This window comes from Taudactylus pleione, unplaced genomic scaffold (genome assembly GCF_031769625.1).
Source record: "Taudactylus pleione unplaced genomic scaffold, aTauple2 ptg000536l, whole genome shotgun sequence".
In the NCBI taxonomy this organism is placed as follows: Eukaryota; Metazoa; Chordata; class Amphibia; order Anura; family Myobatrachidae; genus Taudactylus; species Taudactylus pleione.
The window spans coordinates 4,921,470-4,938,431 of record NW_028284938.1 but is presented as its reverse complement, the minus strand read 5'-3'; the positions used below and the strand labels follow the sequence as shown (position 1 = coordinate 4,938,431).

General features: G+C 42.2%; 1 protein-coding gene across 2 annotated transcripts in view; it reads left to right on the top strand.

Annotated features, from left to right (window-relative positions):
* Positions 1-16,962, top strand: part of VPS16 (VPS16 core subunit of CORVET and HOPS complexes) — a 192,969-nt gene that overhangs the window by 28,005 nt on the left and 148,002 nt on the right. For both annotated transcript variants that reach the window (XM_088451038.1, XM_088451037.1), the window contains exons 4-6: positions 9,242-9,370; positions 11,688-11,832; positions 12,358-12,473. In XM_088451038.1, the coding sequence (XP_088307164.1) occupies positions 9,242-9,370; positions 11,688-11,832; positions 12,358-12,473 (390 nt within the window). The remainder of the gene's footprint in view (positions 1-9,241; positions 9,371-11,687; positions 11,833-12,357; positions 12,474-16,962) is intronic.

The window sequence follows — 16,962 nt, the reverse complement described above, 5'->3', positions numbered from 1 at the left end:
CATGTGAATTATTTGATGATTGACATACATTGCTCTGCCACAATGTGGAAACTGAAATCGGGTACAAAATCAGATGGATGGAATTTAGGCCTGATTCAGATATGTACGGTATTGCACAGCCGCAGGGAAGCGGGTGTGCTATAGCGTACAACTAATATGCTAATGCCTGCTGTAGGCGTCTGATGAAAAAAAGACGCCTCCAGCCGGCATCGCAGATCCGAGTGCTGCCTCCGAAGACACAGCATCGGATCGACATCACAAACATCCTCAGAATGGCTGCCTCCTTCCCGCTTGTTAAACAGCATCTCAAAGAAATCACAAATATGATCTCTCATAGTGTAGAGCTGTCAAATTTATTTCCACTTTTAAAACAATTTCATAAAAAATCAAGAAAGCATAGAATGAATGAAATGGCAGCGTACCACATATAGCCTTTTTAGAAAGGCACAGTAACAGGCATAAGGGGTGATTATAGCTACCCCAAAGCAGTTCACCTCTCTGGAACAGGTTCCTCCTAGGATACTAGGTAGTGGCAGGCCCACAGATCTGACAGCTCTACCCTATGAGAGATCGTATTTTGTGATTTCTTTGAGATGCTGTTTAACACCGAAGGGGTTTATGCTAGTGTTTTGAAGATTGCCTTCCAGAGGAAAAGGAGACGTTTTTAACATATTCATCACCTGTGATTTTTTACCAAAGACTTAAGACTTTATGGTCACTGAAAGTGAATAATATTTTGTTTATTTCTTCTATTGAAGCAAATTTTATGGGATTTACCTCAGAAGGAGGAGCGCTTAAGTATTGTTTTCTCCTAACTGTGTGGAGTTTGTATATTCTCCCTGTGCTTGCGTGGGTATCCTCCGGGTACTTCGGTTTCCTCCCACACTCCAAAAATATACTGGAAGGTTAATTGTCTCCCAACAAAAAAAAATTAACCCTAGTGTGTATGTCTGTGGTAGGGAATAGAGATTGTAAGCTCCATTGGGGCAGGGACTGATGTGAATGGCCAAAAATACTCTGTAAAGCGCTGCGGCATATGTGCGCGCTATATAAATAACTGGTGGTGATGATGATGATAATAATGTATTTAAGTTTTCCTCTTTATATGTGGTAAATTGTACTGTCTTGTTTCAACAAGTATTCTAGTCTTACAACCTTATTCATGATTATTGCACAAATGTTATAACATGATGGCATTAGTCAATAACCTATTTAAAGAAACACAGCGCTATAATATGGTAATTAATCAATTGACAGTCACTGATTAATTTATTTCTTCTTCAGGGTCCGTAGGGCTCCACAGGGTGTAGGTGGTGGCTGAGGACCTGGCACCACGCAGTTAAAGCTTTCAGCTCTCAGGATGCATTGGTCCAACCCCCTATACCCCGAGCCAGAAGCACCTCAGTTTCGTCGGTGCCTGGCCGGAGGCGGGTCACCATTAGACAGGGGGATGCTTAGGCAGCCCAAATAGCTTTTATTTATTTTTGTTAGTACTTCTTACTGAGTGTGCAGAAGCAGACATTCCACAGGACGTCTGCACTGTCGCTCCGCCACCCCTCCGGGTGCCGCAACGCCAGCTACAGCTGGGGATTTCGGCGGGCATCCCGGGGTCCTCGCTAGCCAGCCTCACGGACAGACCCAGACTGCAGCCTGGACACAAGGGGACAGGTAAAGTGGGTCATCACTCGCGGTGACCCGTGGAGTTGCAGTCTTACCTCCGGTCTCGGGACAGAGCTTTCCCAGGGAAACCCTGAATCCGGTCCCCCCTACATACCTCTCCCTGGAGTCAGGTTATGTAGCGCTATAGCATACCAGATGTTGAGTCTCTGACCACAGAATCTGTGTAGTTGATTGTAGTGCTCTTCTGCAGTTATATTGTATTTCTGCATTGTATGTGACTTATGCTAGCGCTGCCTGTCTGTTTATTTCTCTATACTGTCAGTATAAATCTTTCCCTTTTTTTCTTAATTTGCCCTAACATACAGGTGTATTCAGGGTTTTCCTGTGCCTCACATCTCTAAAAATAAATGTATTTGTGAGGGTTGTCACATACAGTTGGTTACTGCACTGTGCCATATTTGTGCTGTGCGCCCCTGCAGCTTGCCCAAGCATAAGACAGGATCAGTATATTGCATTCCTACTTGTATTCTACATACCTAGTGGTTGCATTATACCGAGTGCCATATTGTGTGCTATACTACTCTACGGCTATGTCTAGCAAGGACAAGAGTAGCAAGCAAGCATCTGCACCCATACTGCTGCCATGCAAACTATTTTCTGCAGGCTTAAGTGAGGAGGATTTGATACAAGATGGGTTATGTGATAAGTGTTATACTCCACCAGGCCTATCAGACACCCCCAGCTCCTGTACAAGAGCCCCCCTGGGCTTCCTTTTCTCAGGTGCTGGCTACTATTGCAGATCGCCTAGCTCTACCGGCTGCAATTCCCCCTATAGGGTTGCCACAATAGGCCGTATTTCCCTCTCTGTGGTTGCCACAACAAGTTCAGGCTATACAGATTCCTCCTGTGCCCCCTCTATGGGTAGACTTACTCTCTAGCTCAGTAAAGAGTCTGTTGACTACCTCTACAGCCTTTCAAACTATGTTTCAAGGTGAGAAGCCCCTACCCAGTAAGCCTTCTAAGCTGTGGTGTCCTCACAGTCTACGCAGCTCTCAGATTCTGAGGTGTCCTCTGAGAAGGCAGAAGATGCTGATCTCTCTAACACGGACTCCAGTCTGGGGGAGGAAGAGAGTCAGTAAAAAATGTATATTCCTGCTTTGGTGCGAGCTGTTAGATCCATCTTACTTATAGAAGATGACGAACCACCCCTAAATCAAAGCACCCACTGTTTAAACGACAGAAAGTGGTTTCAGTAAAATTCCCGCTATCGGATCTGCTAGCTGGACACATGGCAGCAGCCTGGCAGATGCCTGGTAAGAGGTTTCAACCCCAAAACGTCTGACTTCCTGTTATCCATTTCCTGTGGCTTATTGTTCAAAACTGGAACCTCCCCCTGCTGTGGAGTCACATGTTATGCGCTTAATTAAGAGCGCTACGTTACCTATCCCTACAGTATCCTCTTTGAGGGACACTACGGATAGAAAGGTTAAAACTTGCCTTAAATCAGTGTACTCTCTTTCAGGGGCTGTTGCCTGTCCGACCATGGCTATTGCATGGGTGGCTAAAGCTATAGAGAGCTGGGCTGACGCACTTAAAGATTTTTTTTTCCCTCAGATGCTTCTAGGGATCAGATGTTTTTCATAGCTCACATACGAGATGCAGCTTCCTATATTGGAGAAGCGACATTGGATGACAGTCTCCTAACCTCCAGAGTCTCTGTCACGGCAGTGTCTACCCGCCATACTCTGTGGCTACGCTCATGGAAGGCAGATGCGGATTCGAAGAAGAGCCTAGAAGTATTGCCCTACAACGGGGAGATCTTGTTTGGCCCAGACCTCGACAAGATTGTAACCACATTGGCAGCATCAAAAACTGCATTTCTGCCTTTAGCGACTACTACTACAAAGCCTCGGACTACATCTTTAGGTCCTTTCGTCCTCAGGGAAAGCCTTAATGTCAGTCCTTTCCTAGGCAGTTGGCTTCCACTAGGGCCGCCAAGTCCAGGACCAAGCAGGCATGGACCGCTAGACTCACTGCTTCAAAATTTGAGGATAAGCCCTCAGCCTGATGGGACGGGCCTTCACCTGGGGGATCCCATCGTAGGAGGCCGACTTCTTCAGTTTGCCCAGTGCTTGTGTCAAACCACCATGGATGCTTGGGTAAGAGAAGTGGTCTCTCACGGGTTCACCCTCTCATTTCTACAGCGGCCACCCCACCAGTTTTTCTACACAGGCCCTCCTTCAAACCCAAGCAAATCCCTACAAATCCAGAAAGCCATACAGTCCTTGCTGCAACCAGGGGTAATTGTGCCAGTCCCGCTATCTCAGCGAGGGGGCGGCTATTGCTCTCTCTTTCTGGTTCAGAAGCCGAATGGGTCTCATCAGCCTAACCTCATCCTCAAATCCCTGAACAAATTCCTCAGGGTACCCAGGTTCAGGATGGAAACCCTACACACTATCAAACTAGCTAAGGAGCCTGGGGACTTTATGGTATCTCTGGATATTCAGGACGCTTACCTACATGTACCTATAGCGCCCTCTCATCAGTGATATCTCGTGTTTGTTAGTCTACAGCAACACTTCCAATTTCAGGATCTGCCCTTTGGACTATACACAGCTCCGCAGGTGTTTAGCAAAATTATGGCTATAATGGCAGCCCACCTTCGTGGTCAGGGTGTCTGACTGCTACCATATCTGGATGACCACCTGCTCTTATCAGGATCCCCAGAGGTGCTTCAATGGCATCTGTAACTAACCATTGCTTTCCTTCACAAGCACGGATGATTAATCAACTTGAAAAAGTTCTCCCTGAATCCTTCCTAAAATTTAACATAATAGGTTCTACCATGCTGAGACCTGTAGTTCTACAGCAAAAATAAAGGGGAGAGGAGCAGGTGCACACTATAAGCACTAAGAATTCTAGTGATCAAAAAGTCTATAATAAACTGCAACAATTAACATGGTTTTAAAAGTAAGGTTTCTTAGTACATGTTTGGCCAAAGATGTTTGCCCACCTACCACGTCACGGTGAACCTTATACAGGTGGGTCCCGAACATTCTTAATACTGACACACTAATTTATCTAGGACTTACCTTTCATAGGGTCCATTAGATGTGTGTACTGCAATGCAAGGACCCATACCAATTAAAATCACCTGGGGCAGGTAGGAGGAGTGCTAGCCCAAGAGAAGGGGTCTCCGCTTCAAATGTACCTTAAATAAACACACATAGGAAAAAAAAAATCTTAGTGCTTATAGTGTGCACCTGCTCCTCCCCCCTTTCTTTTTTGCTGTAGGACTACAGGTCTCAGCATGATAGCACCTATTATCATGTTTTAATATCAGGATGTGCAGCCCAGCCCCTCCTTTTTCCTATGTGTGTGTATTTAAGGTACATTTGAAGGTGAGACCCCTTCTCTTGGGCTAGCACAGGTCCTTGCATTGCAGTACACTCGTCTAATGGGACCTATGAAAGGTAAGTCCTAGATAAATTAATTAGTGTGTCAGTTTTAGGAATGTTAGGGACCCACCTATATAAGGTTCACCGTGACGTGGTAGGTGGGCAAACATCTTTGGCCAAACATGTACTAAGAAACCTTACTTTTAAAACCATGTTAATTGTTGCAGTTTATTATAGACTTTTTGATCACTAGAATTCTTAGTGCTTATAGAGTGCACCTGTTCCTCCCCCTTTTTCTTTTTTGCTGTAGCCCTGCTAGATTCTCAGGATCAGATAATTTTTCTGACATCAGACAAGATCTCCACACTTAAACTACGAGTGTGCAGATTCCTCCACAGTCACCGAGTGTCAATCCACTCAGCAATGCAGGTTCTGGGATCCATGGTGTCCACCTTCGACATGGTGGAATATGCTCAGTTCCATTCCAGGCCTTTGCAAAGGCTGATCCTCTCCAGGTGGAACGGGTTACCCCATCTGATCAAAGCTCAGACGATGGTGCTCTCTCCAGAGGTGCGTCTGTCCTTCTCTTGGTGGCTATAGACATCTCATCTAACCAAGGGTCGCCCCTTTTGGGTCCCGGACTGGGTACTCCTAGCAACAGACGCCAGTCTCTGGGGCGGGGGCGCAGTGACTGGGCAACACTCCTTCCAGGGCCGTTGGACATCGATTTAATTAACCCTGCCAATCAACATATTGGAACTCCGAGCTGTCTACAGGGCCCTCATACTGGCCAAGATCATACTTCATGGAAACCCTGTACAGGTACAGTCCGACAATGCCACAACAGTGGCTTACATCAACCATCAAGGAGGCACTCAAAGTCGGTAGCAATGACAGTAGTGTCACGCATTCTGACATGTACCGAGGGTCACCTCCCGGCCATCTCTGCAGTGTTCATTCCAGGAGTTCTCAATTGGGAAGCATTCTTCCTCAGCCATCACGATATGCATACCGGGGAATGGTCTCTTCACCCAGAGGTTTTCAACTCCTAGTGAGCAGATGGGGCCTTCCAGAGGTGGACCTCACGGCCTCCCGACACAGTCAAACTGCCGGTGTACGGGTCCAGAACAAGAGATGCCGAGGCAAAGTTTGTAGACACATTACACTGCACAATAATGAAAATGTTTCCGATGTGAAAATAGTTCATTCTAATTGATTTCAGCATGCAAAGAATGAAGATGACATTTAAAACTCTGTCAGCTCTGTGTTCCAAGATATAGCCCATTTATGACGACGTAGAGGTATTCCTAGTGAAGTGGGCAGAATGGAGAGAATCTTGCCAGCAATCTGCGTTCCGTGCAAATGGGGCGGGGCCTATTGGCCCAATTAATTGAATCAGTTATTTGTCCCCTCCCCTATTCAAATATATGCGATTCACGGGATTACCCACACAAGATAACTGTGGTGCACTGAGTGACAAGCATAGTGAGCGATTCCACCAAGACATTTCAGCAATGGAACAAAGATCTCATGGTAGGTAAATCACTACTGTTGGACAGTGACAAGAGATGCCCCAGAAGAGGAGTACAAACAAAGAAAAAGCACCCCCATGAATAGGCCACTATTTTAGATAGTACTTTCGTATGCTGTATGTTTGTTTCGTTTTGTGTTCTTATTTGTGATTGAATGAATTAAAACAACTGTTATTTATTTTCTATCAAGAAAGTATCAGATTATTTTAAAATAGCTTTTCACTATGACTGTATTACTAATGTACATACAGTATAGTGCAAGTAGTGTAGCTAAAAAAATAGAGCTAGTAAAAACATTCTGAAATCATTTTGTTTTTCTTGACCTCAAATTAGTAATGTATGACTATTTTTAGAAAGGAAACAAATGAAAAGTATTAATTTGTTGTACAGTGTTATCAGTGAAGTGGACCTTCCAGTTTGTGTACCTATTCCCTCCAGTCTCCCTTCTTCCTCGAGTTCTTCGGAAGTTCAAATAAGACAGAGGCACTATCCTGCTGGTGGCTCCAGCTTGGCCCAGAAGTCATTGGTACTCAGATCTTCGGAGTCTCTCCATCGACACTCCGTTCCTGTTGTCTCTGGGTCCTTGCCTTTACACAGACCTGGGTCGTCTGTCTTTGATGGCGTGGCTCTTGAGACATCCCTCCTGAGGTCCAAACGAATCTCTAGCTCTATGCTCAAAACTATGCTCAGAGCTCATAATCCAGCCTCTGCTCGGATCTACCACAGAGTGTGGCATACATATTTCCAATGGTGTCATACCAGAAGCTACGACCCTCAAGTGTTTAGGATTTCCAGAGTCCTGGCCTTCCTTCAAGCTGGTTTGGATCTTGGACTCCGCCTTGCCTCACTGAATGTGCATGTATCTGCTCTATCCATTTGGTTCCAGCGTAGACTTGCTTCACTACCGGATGTCCACACCTTCCACGAGGGTTTCTTCTGTATACAAACTGCCTTTGTCCCTCCAGTGACTCCATGGGATTTGTCAGTAGTTCTTCGTGCCCTCCAGGGTCCTTCGTTTGAACCCCTGGAATCTTTGGGACTCAAGTGGCTCACGTCAAAGACTCTCTTTTTCTTCTGGCTTTGGCGTCCGCCAGAAGGGTGTCAGATTTAAGGGGAGCTCTCCTGTCGCTCCCCATTTCTGAGTTTCCATCAGCACAGGGCTGTGCTTCGGACTCGCCCTAATTTCCTTCCAAAAGTTTTTACTTGTTTCCACATTAATGAGGAAATTGTAGTCCTGGACTTTCATTCACCAGACCTATCGGCAGATGAGGCCTCCTCGGAGGTGATTTGTGCCCTCAGGGTCTATGTGGACCGTACCAGTTCTCGTCAGAAATCAGACTCCTTATTCGTGCTCTACGGATTTCACAAGAAGGGATGGCCAGCCAACAAACAGACATTGGCTAGATGGCTTCACATGACTATCTCACAGGCTTACGCGCATTCAGGCCTTCCTGTACTGCCTACTGTCACAGCTCATTCTACTCGTTCTGTGGTTCCTTCGTGGGCAGCTCGCGTGGTGCCTCAGCTGAACAGCTTTGTAAGGTGGCCACGTGGTCCTCTGTCCATACCTTTCTGAGGTTCTATGCCTTTGATACATTTGCCTCTCAGGATGCTTCTTTTGGGTGCCGGATTCTCCTCTCAGTGCAGGAGCGTCCCCACCCATTAATAACTGCTTTGGGACATCGCCAAGGTCTCTCTGTAGAGCCCTATGGGCCCTGAAGAAGAAAATGAGAGTTATGGTACAACTTACCTTTGTTACTTCGAAGTCCATAGGGTCTACAAGGCACTCGCCCTGACACACCTGGCTTCATATGGGCTATGTTACCGGTTTCCCGTCTCCTATGTGAGAGTGTGACTCTTGTGTGTACCGATCTTTCTTCTCTCTTCTCCTCCTCCGGCCTTTGGCTTGTCACGAACTGAGGTGCCTCTGGCTCGGGGAGGGGGTATAGGGGGTTGTATCAATGCATCCTGGGAGCTGAAAGCTTTAACTGCGTGGTGCCCAGTCCTCTACCACCACCTACACCCCAAGGTCTCCTTGTGGACCTTATGGACTTCGAAGAAAGAGAGTTAACAAAGGTAAGTTTTACTATAACTCTCATTTTGCCAAATTTATAGCTCTGTTTCTTTTAACTAGTTTTTCTGGGTCTGCTACTTTCACAGCTGCTTAATATTATATATTATAATGTATTTGAAAATTACTTCCCTCCCAGCGCCTTGGGATTTTCTTTACAATAGTTATTAGTGTTAATTCTAGCACCTGCACCTGTCACATACCATGCAGTTCCTCGTTCCTGCCTGGGGTGTCCCACTCGCTCTGGTGCTCTAGCACACTCAGCTGAAGCACCCAGGCATGAAAGAGGAACTGCACGAGTTGTGACAGGTGCAGGGTGCTAGAATGAACACTAGGGTAACCTATAGCTGTCATCCCATGTGAAATCGTAATGTGTGCAGAAGATGGGCATTGTGCCTTGCACAGGGTGTTTATTTATCTTGTATCCAATTATAGGGATGGTTGTATTAATTTTACAACATTTTTTGTTGGCTAACATTAAGTTTTATTGCATAAAAAACTCTTTGTATGGCTACAAGCTATCTAGTGCATTCTAATTTATCTCATGCGCATCCTTTTGTCTTATGTTTTGAAAAATTAGCACAACGCACCTTAAATGTAATTACATTTTATTTTGGTAGTGGAAAAGTGGGCAGGTTGTGCATCTAGGGTGGACGGTTTCCGAAGACCTACTCTGTATTCAAGAAGATGGAACTGTATTAATATATGACATATTTTGTGCATTCAAACGCTGTTTCTCCATGGGAAATGTAAGTACTTGTTTGTTTACTTTTTGATTCCTAAATTATAAAAAAAATTATTAACTAATTACCATATTCTTTACAATTTTACTGCAAGTAATAAAAGCTATGAATGAGACCATTTACTTTAGGTTATTGTATAGTATACGGCTGAAAACCACTACTATTTAATTGATTGCTATAAAAGTTTTAGCCAAATGAATTATGGAAGGAGTGGGATATGTTACTTTAAATATTTCAGAATTAGCTAAGCATATTTAGTGTGAAATAGCGTAATCTATATTTTCCAAACAGAAGTATTGGCAGGTCTAGCAGTGGATGAATAGCAGAATACTGGTTTCCTGTCATACTGGAAGTACTTGCTGTCTCCTGTGAGGGACCTGATCCTATTTTGATTATTGAGAATGAGCATTTGGGACTTCCTCATATTATACATTGTCGGACAAATTAACCAAATAGATCATAGTGTGCGCCACCAGGAATTGGTGTTAGGTGGAGGTTATTCTGTGTTCCAAGGTCTTTAATTCTATATGCTACAAAGCTCCAGTTTTTTTGTTTTGAAGTAATTTGTGTCAGTTTAAACATTGTTTTCTAAAAGAGAGGGGTGTATTTTTTTTTTTTCTTGTATTCCAAATTATACCCCTTTTACACCAGAGCAAAAACCTGGGTTTTTGCTGGGTCTACCCGTGTCGCAGCTCAGTGTAAAAGGGTCCCTGAACAATAACCCGGGTCAAGTGACCTGGGAATCCAACCCAGGTAGCTACCAGGGACGGACCCAAGATGGACCTGGGTAATGGTGCAGTGTAAACGGTGCAACCAGGGTTATCCGACCTGGGTCATGCCTCACCTCCCACTTTTTTTCAGGTTCAGTGTGAACGGGTCTGACCTAAGAATAAACCAGATCGATGGTGCTGTGTAAACAGTGTCTGACCTGTGTTGGATCCATGTCTGAAAACCTAGGTCGGACCTGGGATTTTGATGGAAAAGAGGTATAATTGGGAAAACCTTGGTTTCCAAATAGGAATCACATAATTTTACGTCTGGTTGACTTTTATAACAAAAAAAAATCACTGTGCCTAATTATTACAAATAGTAAAATGATATAGGGCTTTAAATATCTAAAATAACATACAACGAATGCTTTTGTCGACAGCTATTTAATGTTTTATTTGTTACTGAGCACTTCACATTCAGCACAGCTGAATAGGGGTTAATCCAACTAGGTGCGAACAGGTAGGCCAATCTCGGAATTGGTGGGATCCCGGGATTTTGGCCTAAAAATGGCAGGACTAATTAGGCAATTGGAAGTTTCCAATTAGCTTAATTAGTCCAATAATTACATGTCATTTTTGGGGGTTAAAAAAATAACCTCAAATTACCCTAAACTCAACTTTTTCGTTAGTTTAGGCACCCTAAATTTAGATACAGTATTTTTTCAATTGAAAAATTATTGTTTTTTATAATTTTGTACAATTTTTCAAAGTACCCCAAAACACATTTTTTTCCCTACTTTTTTTCTGCATTTTTCGTTTAATTCGTTTGAGATTAAACATCAAAAGTTTGCTTTCTAACATTTTTTTTGCATTTAAAAACAAAAAACAAAAACCCACATGCCATTTGACACTATGTATAAGCCTTTAGCAATTTCCTTGTGCCCACAAACAACCTCTATACAGTCCTGCTAATGAAATTAACCATTTTGGGAGGTCCAGGATGGTCTCCCCACTTTTTCATGCACATCTCTAATCGCATTTTTGGCAGTCCATTCGCAAACCTCCGCTGCAAGTACTGCGAATAGGCATTTTTAATTGGATTGGAGAATTTTCTGGTGTGCACATTCGTGCGAAGTCTGCGAGTTTAATGAAACAAACTCGCAATTCGCACCTAATTGGCTTGACCCCATAGTTATTGATAATGCAAAGCAAACAGAACAATTTTTTTAGGTGAGCAATGACTGAAGGGATACAAAGGAAGCTATTACATTATTAATAATTTGATGTTTTGGGATCTGTTTAGGAATATTAAAAACTAAAATAATATTTACAGTAATTTAATGGGACAATCGGTTATCTTCTAGATTAATTCAGTTTCACATTTGTTAGGTTCTCCAGTGATGATCTTTGTGTGCTGGATTCTTCTATTGACATTTTTATCCATGCATTAGCTTCCAGTTAATGGGTTGTCTTGACTATATTGGGAAATATTACATTGTCCTAATGTGAGGTCTTTTTTTATTTTAATTATTAAATCATACTTATTGAAATGTAGCCTGTACATAGATCACTGGAAGTTCTGCTCTTTTCTAACAACAAGTTTTTCTGCTCAGGAAGTTAAACAGAACCATGTTCTTGAAACAAAGGTATTTCACTCCGAGTATAGAACTGGTATTGCAATTTTAACAGGAGCACTGAAATTTACCCTTACTTCAAATATTGAAGAACTGAAATTACGCAGGATGCCTGAAATTCCAGGTAATATACATTTTCTGATTTGCTTTATAGGCCTATAGTTTTTCGCATAATATGTTAAACTTTTATTTGTTGTACTGATGTGAATGGACAAATCTCTGTAAAGCGCTGCGGAATATGCGTGTGCTATATAAATAACTGGTAATAAATAATACATTGTCGGGCAGCACAGACAATGTAATGTTTAGCATTACTGCCTCACAGCACTGAGGTCATGGGTTCAATTCCCACCACGGCCCTACCTGTGCGGAGTTTGTATATTCTCCCTGTGCTTGCGTGGGTTTCCTCTGGGTACTCCGGTTTCCTCCCACACTCCAAAAATATACTGGTAGGTTAATTGGCTCCCAATACAAATTAACCCTAGTGTGTATGTGTGTGTGCATGTGATAGGCAATATAGAGTGTATGCTCCACTGGGGCAGGGACTGATGTGAATGGCCAAATATTCTCTGTAAAGCGCTGCGGAATATGTGTGCGCTATATAAATAACTGGTAATAAATAAATAAATTTGTTGTGGCTTTTTTCCAGGTCCTAATGTAACGCCTTCTTGTTGGACAGTTCTTTTCCAAGATAGAATGACGTTCATTTTGGTAGCTATTGGCAAAGATTTGTACCTCTTGAATGACACAATTTGTTCTGTTGCAGTAAGTAATTTCAATTATAATTGACATTAGTCTTTAAAAAAATGTTGTAATTTCCTTTGTTGATTACAATAACGTCAGTAACTATTTAACTCTTTTAGCTCTTTTTTTTTTTTGTAACTCTTTTACCTAGTGCAGGGCCAAAGCACAGATTACCTCAACGGGTTCGGCATTCAGTGTATGTGTCACGCCTGCGAAATGTTGTGTTGATATACAAGTCATTCTGTAATAAAGTACACTTAAGGGAAAATCAGTCGCTTACCTAATTGTATGCAGAATTTTATATCTTGATCTGCATACTGTGGGACTCGTCATTAAGATTAGAATCACGTGATGGAGTTGTAAGAGGCAGGACGGTCTTGTGCTGTGCTTGAATATTTCTACTGGCAGTCATTGTGGCACTATGGCTAGTATTGCTGTGTCACAGTGCTGAGTCATGAGTTAGATTCCTGACCAGAGTCCTATTTGTGTGGAGTTTAATGTTCTCCCCATATTCTCATGGGTTTCCTCCTCGTGCCCCATTTTTTCCCCCCACTCTTCGAATACATTATGTAAGTTCCAGTGGGACAATGACTGATGTGATTAACAAATGTTCTCTGTATTGAACTGCCTAATATGGTGGCACTCTATCAAAAAACTGATTTAGTGGAAAACATTGCTTAACTGCTATAGATCAACAAATCTTAGATTACCATAGTAGGTTCCGGGGAAGCTGCTCACATTGAGCTCCAGAGATGAAGGCCTCAAAATCTCAGTATCAGAGGGGTGGATATCCACTTTGGAAAATGTGTTACAGCCAGTGGTCCTGTACCACCTTGAAAACCTGCCTGAGGTTTAATAATATGAGAATTGTTGGTCTCTCTCAGAGAGTGAAGGATGAATCTGATATTTTCCTGTAAAATGATATGTACAAGTCCTGGTTCATCGTGCCCCTACTTGACCCCCCCTCCGCCTGGTTAGTCAACACCACCTTTATTTCCTATATTTCTTACCTTCAAGCAGGTTACCAGTAAGGCCATGGAACCGTTATTTAATAAACTAAAATGTCCTATTATACTGACTTAACTTGGCAAAGACAGTGTGGATTGTCCATTTCAACGGAGTACTTTATTTTATGGATATGGGGGTGGTATATATATATATATATACATATATATATATATATATATAGCACAAAGAAAAGGGAGCGCACCATCGTGAAATAAATCACAAAGAGTTTATTGTATTCTAAATAGAAACACTCACATTTTGTCTAAAATGAGCAAGCATATCACAGAGTCCAGGTGAATATGCAAAAGTGAGTCCCTGGTCCTCATTTGCGGGTAAAATACGCACTATAGCGCGTATTTGCGATCACTGGTCAAATTGACTGAGGTACTAATTGTCATCTGTGCTCAAGTTTGGGAACCACTGCAGTATAAGATGCATTGCTACAAGGTTTGTGAGCCTTTTAGACTTTTCTATAATACATAATTTCAAGTGTTTCACTAATAAATAACCACATGTACATCTTGGCTGAAAAAACTAATCCAAAACACACATGTTGTAGTTAATTGATATAACTATAAATGTTATTCCATAGAAACATGAAATTTTAAAAGCAGCTGCTTTCATTAACACACAATTGACTAATATGAAAAGTAGAAAGCACAATCTACTTCCAATTAATTACAGAAGTGAATGTACTACGATATGAGGTATTGCGGTATGACCGCACTGGAGAAATTCTGTGTGGTCTTCGCCAAAATGTTAATAATTCTATTTTACTAATACTCTAATATATCAGTTCATCTAAAGGTGCTTGTTTCCACATACTGTATAAGGTGCAATTGTTGGTCCTTTATATATGAAGGAGTGATCAACTTACAGCCCAGAGTGTCAAAAATTTTGCCCGGCTCCGACTGAGCTACTGAACATAATCTAGCTGTTGCTGGAAACACATGATGGTCAAGCTTTCGTTCCTCAATACCCAAGCATTCTCTAGTAGAATTTGCTGGCACTTTCAAAAATTCGCAGTTTCAACAATGATGGAAAGTCACCTGGTAGCAAAACAGCCCCATACCATAATACTGCTACCACCGTGTATAATGGTTGGGGTGATGTTCTTACATTGGAATGCAGTTTTTGTTTAAACATAATGTATTTGTTTTAAGACAAAAAGTTCTATTTTGGACTTGTCCATCACAAAACATTTTTCCATTAATCTTATTGCATGCACAGGGATCTTTGACAAACTATAAATGGGGAACAATGGGGCAGATGTGCTATAGCGACGCTTTTCCTGCTTTGCCTCTTATCGAAGCGCAGCAGAAACCAATAACGCAGAGATGTATTAACATCTTGGCCAACAAAGTGGGGGAGAAAACTCCCCACTCCGGCAATCTCTGAAAGTCCCGCACTGCCTCCTGGCTGGACCCTCTGTGTATGCGTGAGATCTGATAAACTTTGCAAGATCTTACCCAGCCGCCGCAGGTTCGCTCATATGCCAGCAGGTATTCCTGCTGATATGTGAAAAAAACGATAAGCCAGGAAACTGCACTTATCGTTTTTTAATAACATCTGAATGATTTCCTGGCGTCCTACTGTTTGCAGATAACATATTTGCTTTCATACATACCAAGGTTCAATGTATGTGGCAAATTGTGCATTTGGCACTTACCACCTCTTCTTACTTCTCCCCCAATTTTTTTTTCTGAAGATTAGTGAATTCCTCCTTGCTATCTTCCCATGCACACTAGCTTTGTTCACTGTTTACCTGATGGTAGATGACTCATGAATACTGACATTAATTACAAGAAAGGTCTAAAATCTCTTTGAATCCTTTGGGATTCTCTGTGATTCCCTGGAATATTATATGCCCTGCTCTAGGAGTGATGTTTTTGCTGGACGATAACGAGTAACACTGGTGATCTCCATTTGTACACAATCTGTCTGACTGGATTGGTGAAGGCCAAACTCTTTAGAAATTGTTGTTATAACCTTTTCCAGCCTGATGAGCATTAACAACTCTTTCTGAGGTTCTCATAAATCTCCTTAAATAAAGTCATGACCTACATTCACAAACGTATGGTGAAGGCAGAAGCTTTGGTAGAATAAGACTCCGGTTTATGTTATCTAAATAGGACAGGTCCAACCAAATTGAAGCCTGATTGTCATCCTGAAGATTGGCAGTCCTAACTGTAATATCCCATTAACTGAGCTGATAACTTAAAAAAAAAAAAAATTGGATAGTTTGATTAATAAATAAATAAAATAATGTATCATGTTGTGTGTTCTTTGATTTATTGGATTGCAAACCATAATAAATGTTCTAGTTACATAGCCAAAAAGGTAATTTATTTTAACAGATAATTCGGGACATAAATTGTTGCATTTTATAATAAACAAGACGGGTACCAACCTGTAGGGCTGAAATCAAAAAGTCACGAGTTAAATACAGTGCAGTCCTATGCAAATTTTCCACACATTTCGCAGTTTGTTTTTTTTGCGCGACAGCACGTGCAATTCAATTAGAACTGTAAAGTCACAAGCATTGCGTCAGTGACATAATGTTAACACATCAACTTACATGGCCCACCCAATTAAACCCATTTTCTGCCTCTTATAACCTGCCCTTTATTGGCCATATTTTACTATTTAAACACTACTAAATAAATGTATTGTTTATTGGGTGGGATAAGCCAGATTTGATGCACTATTTCCTGAATTTAGTGATCTTATTCTTAGTTTTCATTATAAGCTGTGAGTTCTCCCATTGAAATCTGTGTTTTAAATGTAGATTCTAATTAAATGCAAAAAGTTGAGGCCGCAAGTTTTAGCCGTATTAGGTGCGGCCTAGTCCCCAGCTAATAGACTTCTGCCTATTGTGTTCATGAAATCCCTTTGGGTTAAACATCTGGCCACATCACTGATACACTGATATCACTGTGAAACATATGGAGGAAATAAGACTGGGAAAATCTATTTCCACAGCATTATGGTAAAGCGGTATTGAAAAATGTACATCTCTTTAATCATTTAATCATCATTCTGGCTTCCATGTCTCTGTAACAAAATTATATGTGTTTGGTTTTATAAGCATTCCATACAAGTCAGTGATATCGAACAGGGCCGGCCCTAGCCCAAATTTTTTGGTAAGCGAGTATATTTTTTGGCGCCCCCCCTGTGCAGTGCCTCTTTTACAGTGCCTGGTAGTGGTGCCCCCAGTAATAAGCCCCTTATATAGTTCCCCCAGTAGTAGACCCCCTATGCAGTACCCCCAGTAGTGGTACCCCCTATGCAGTGCCCCTTATATAGTGCCCCCAGTAGTGGTCCCCCCTGTGCAGTGCCCCTTGTGCCCCCAGTAGTAAGCCCCTTATATAGTGCCCCCAGTAGTAGTCCCACTATGCAGTGCCCCAGTAGTGGTACCCCCTATGCAGTGCCCCTTATATAGTGCCCCCAGTAGTGGTGCCCCATGTGTCCCCAGTAGTAAGCCCCTTTTTAGTGCCCCCAG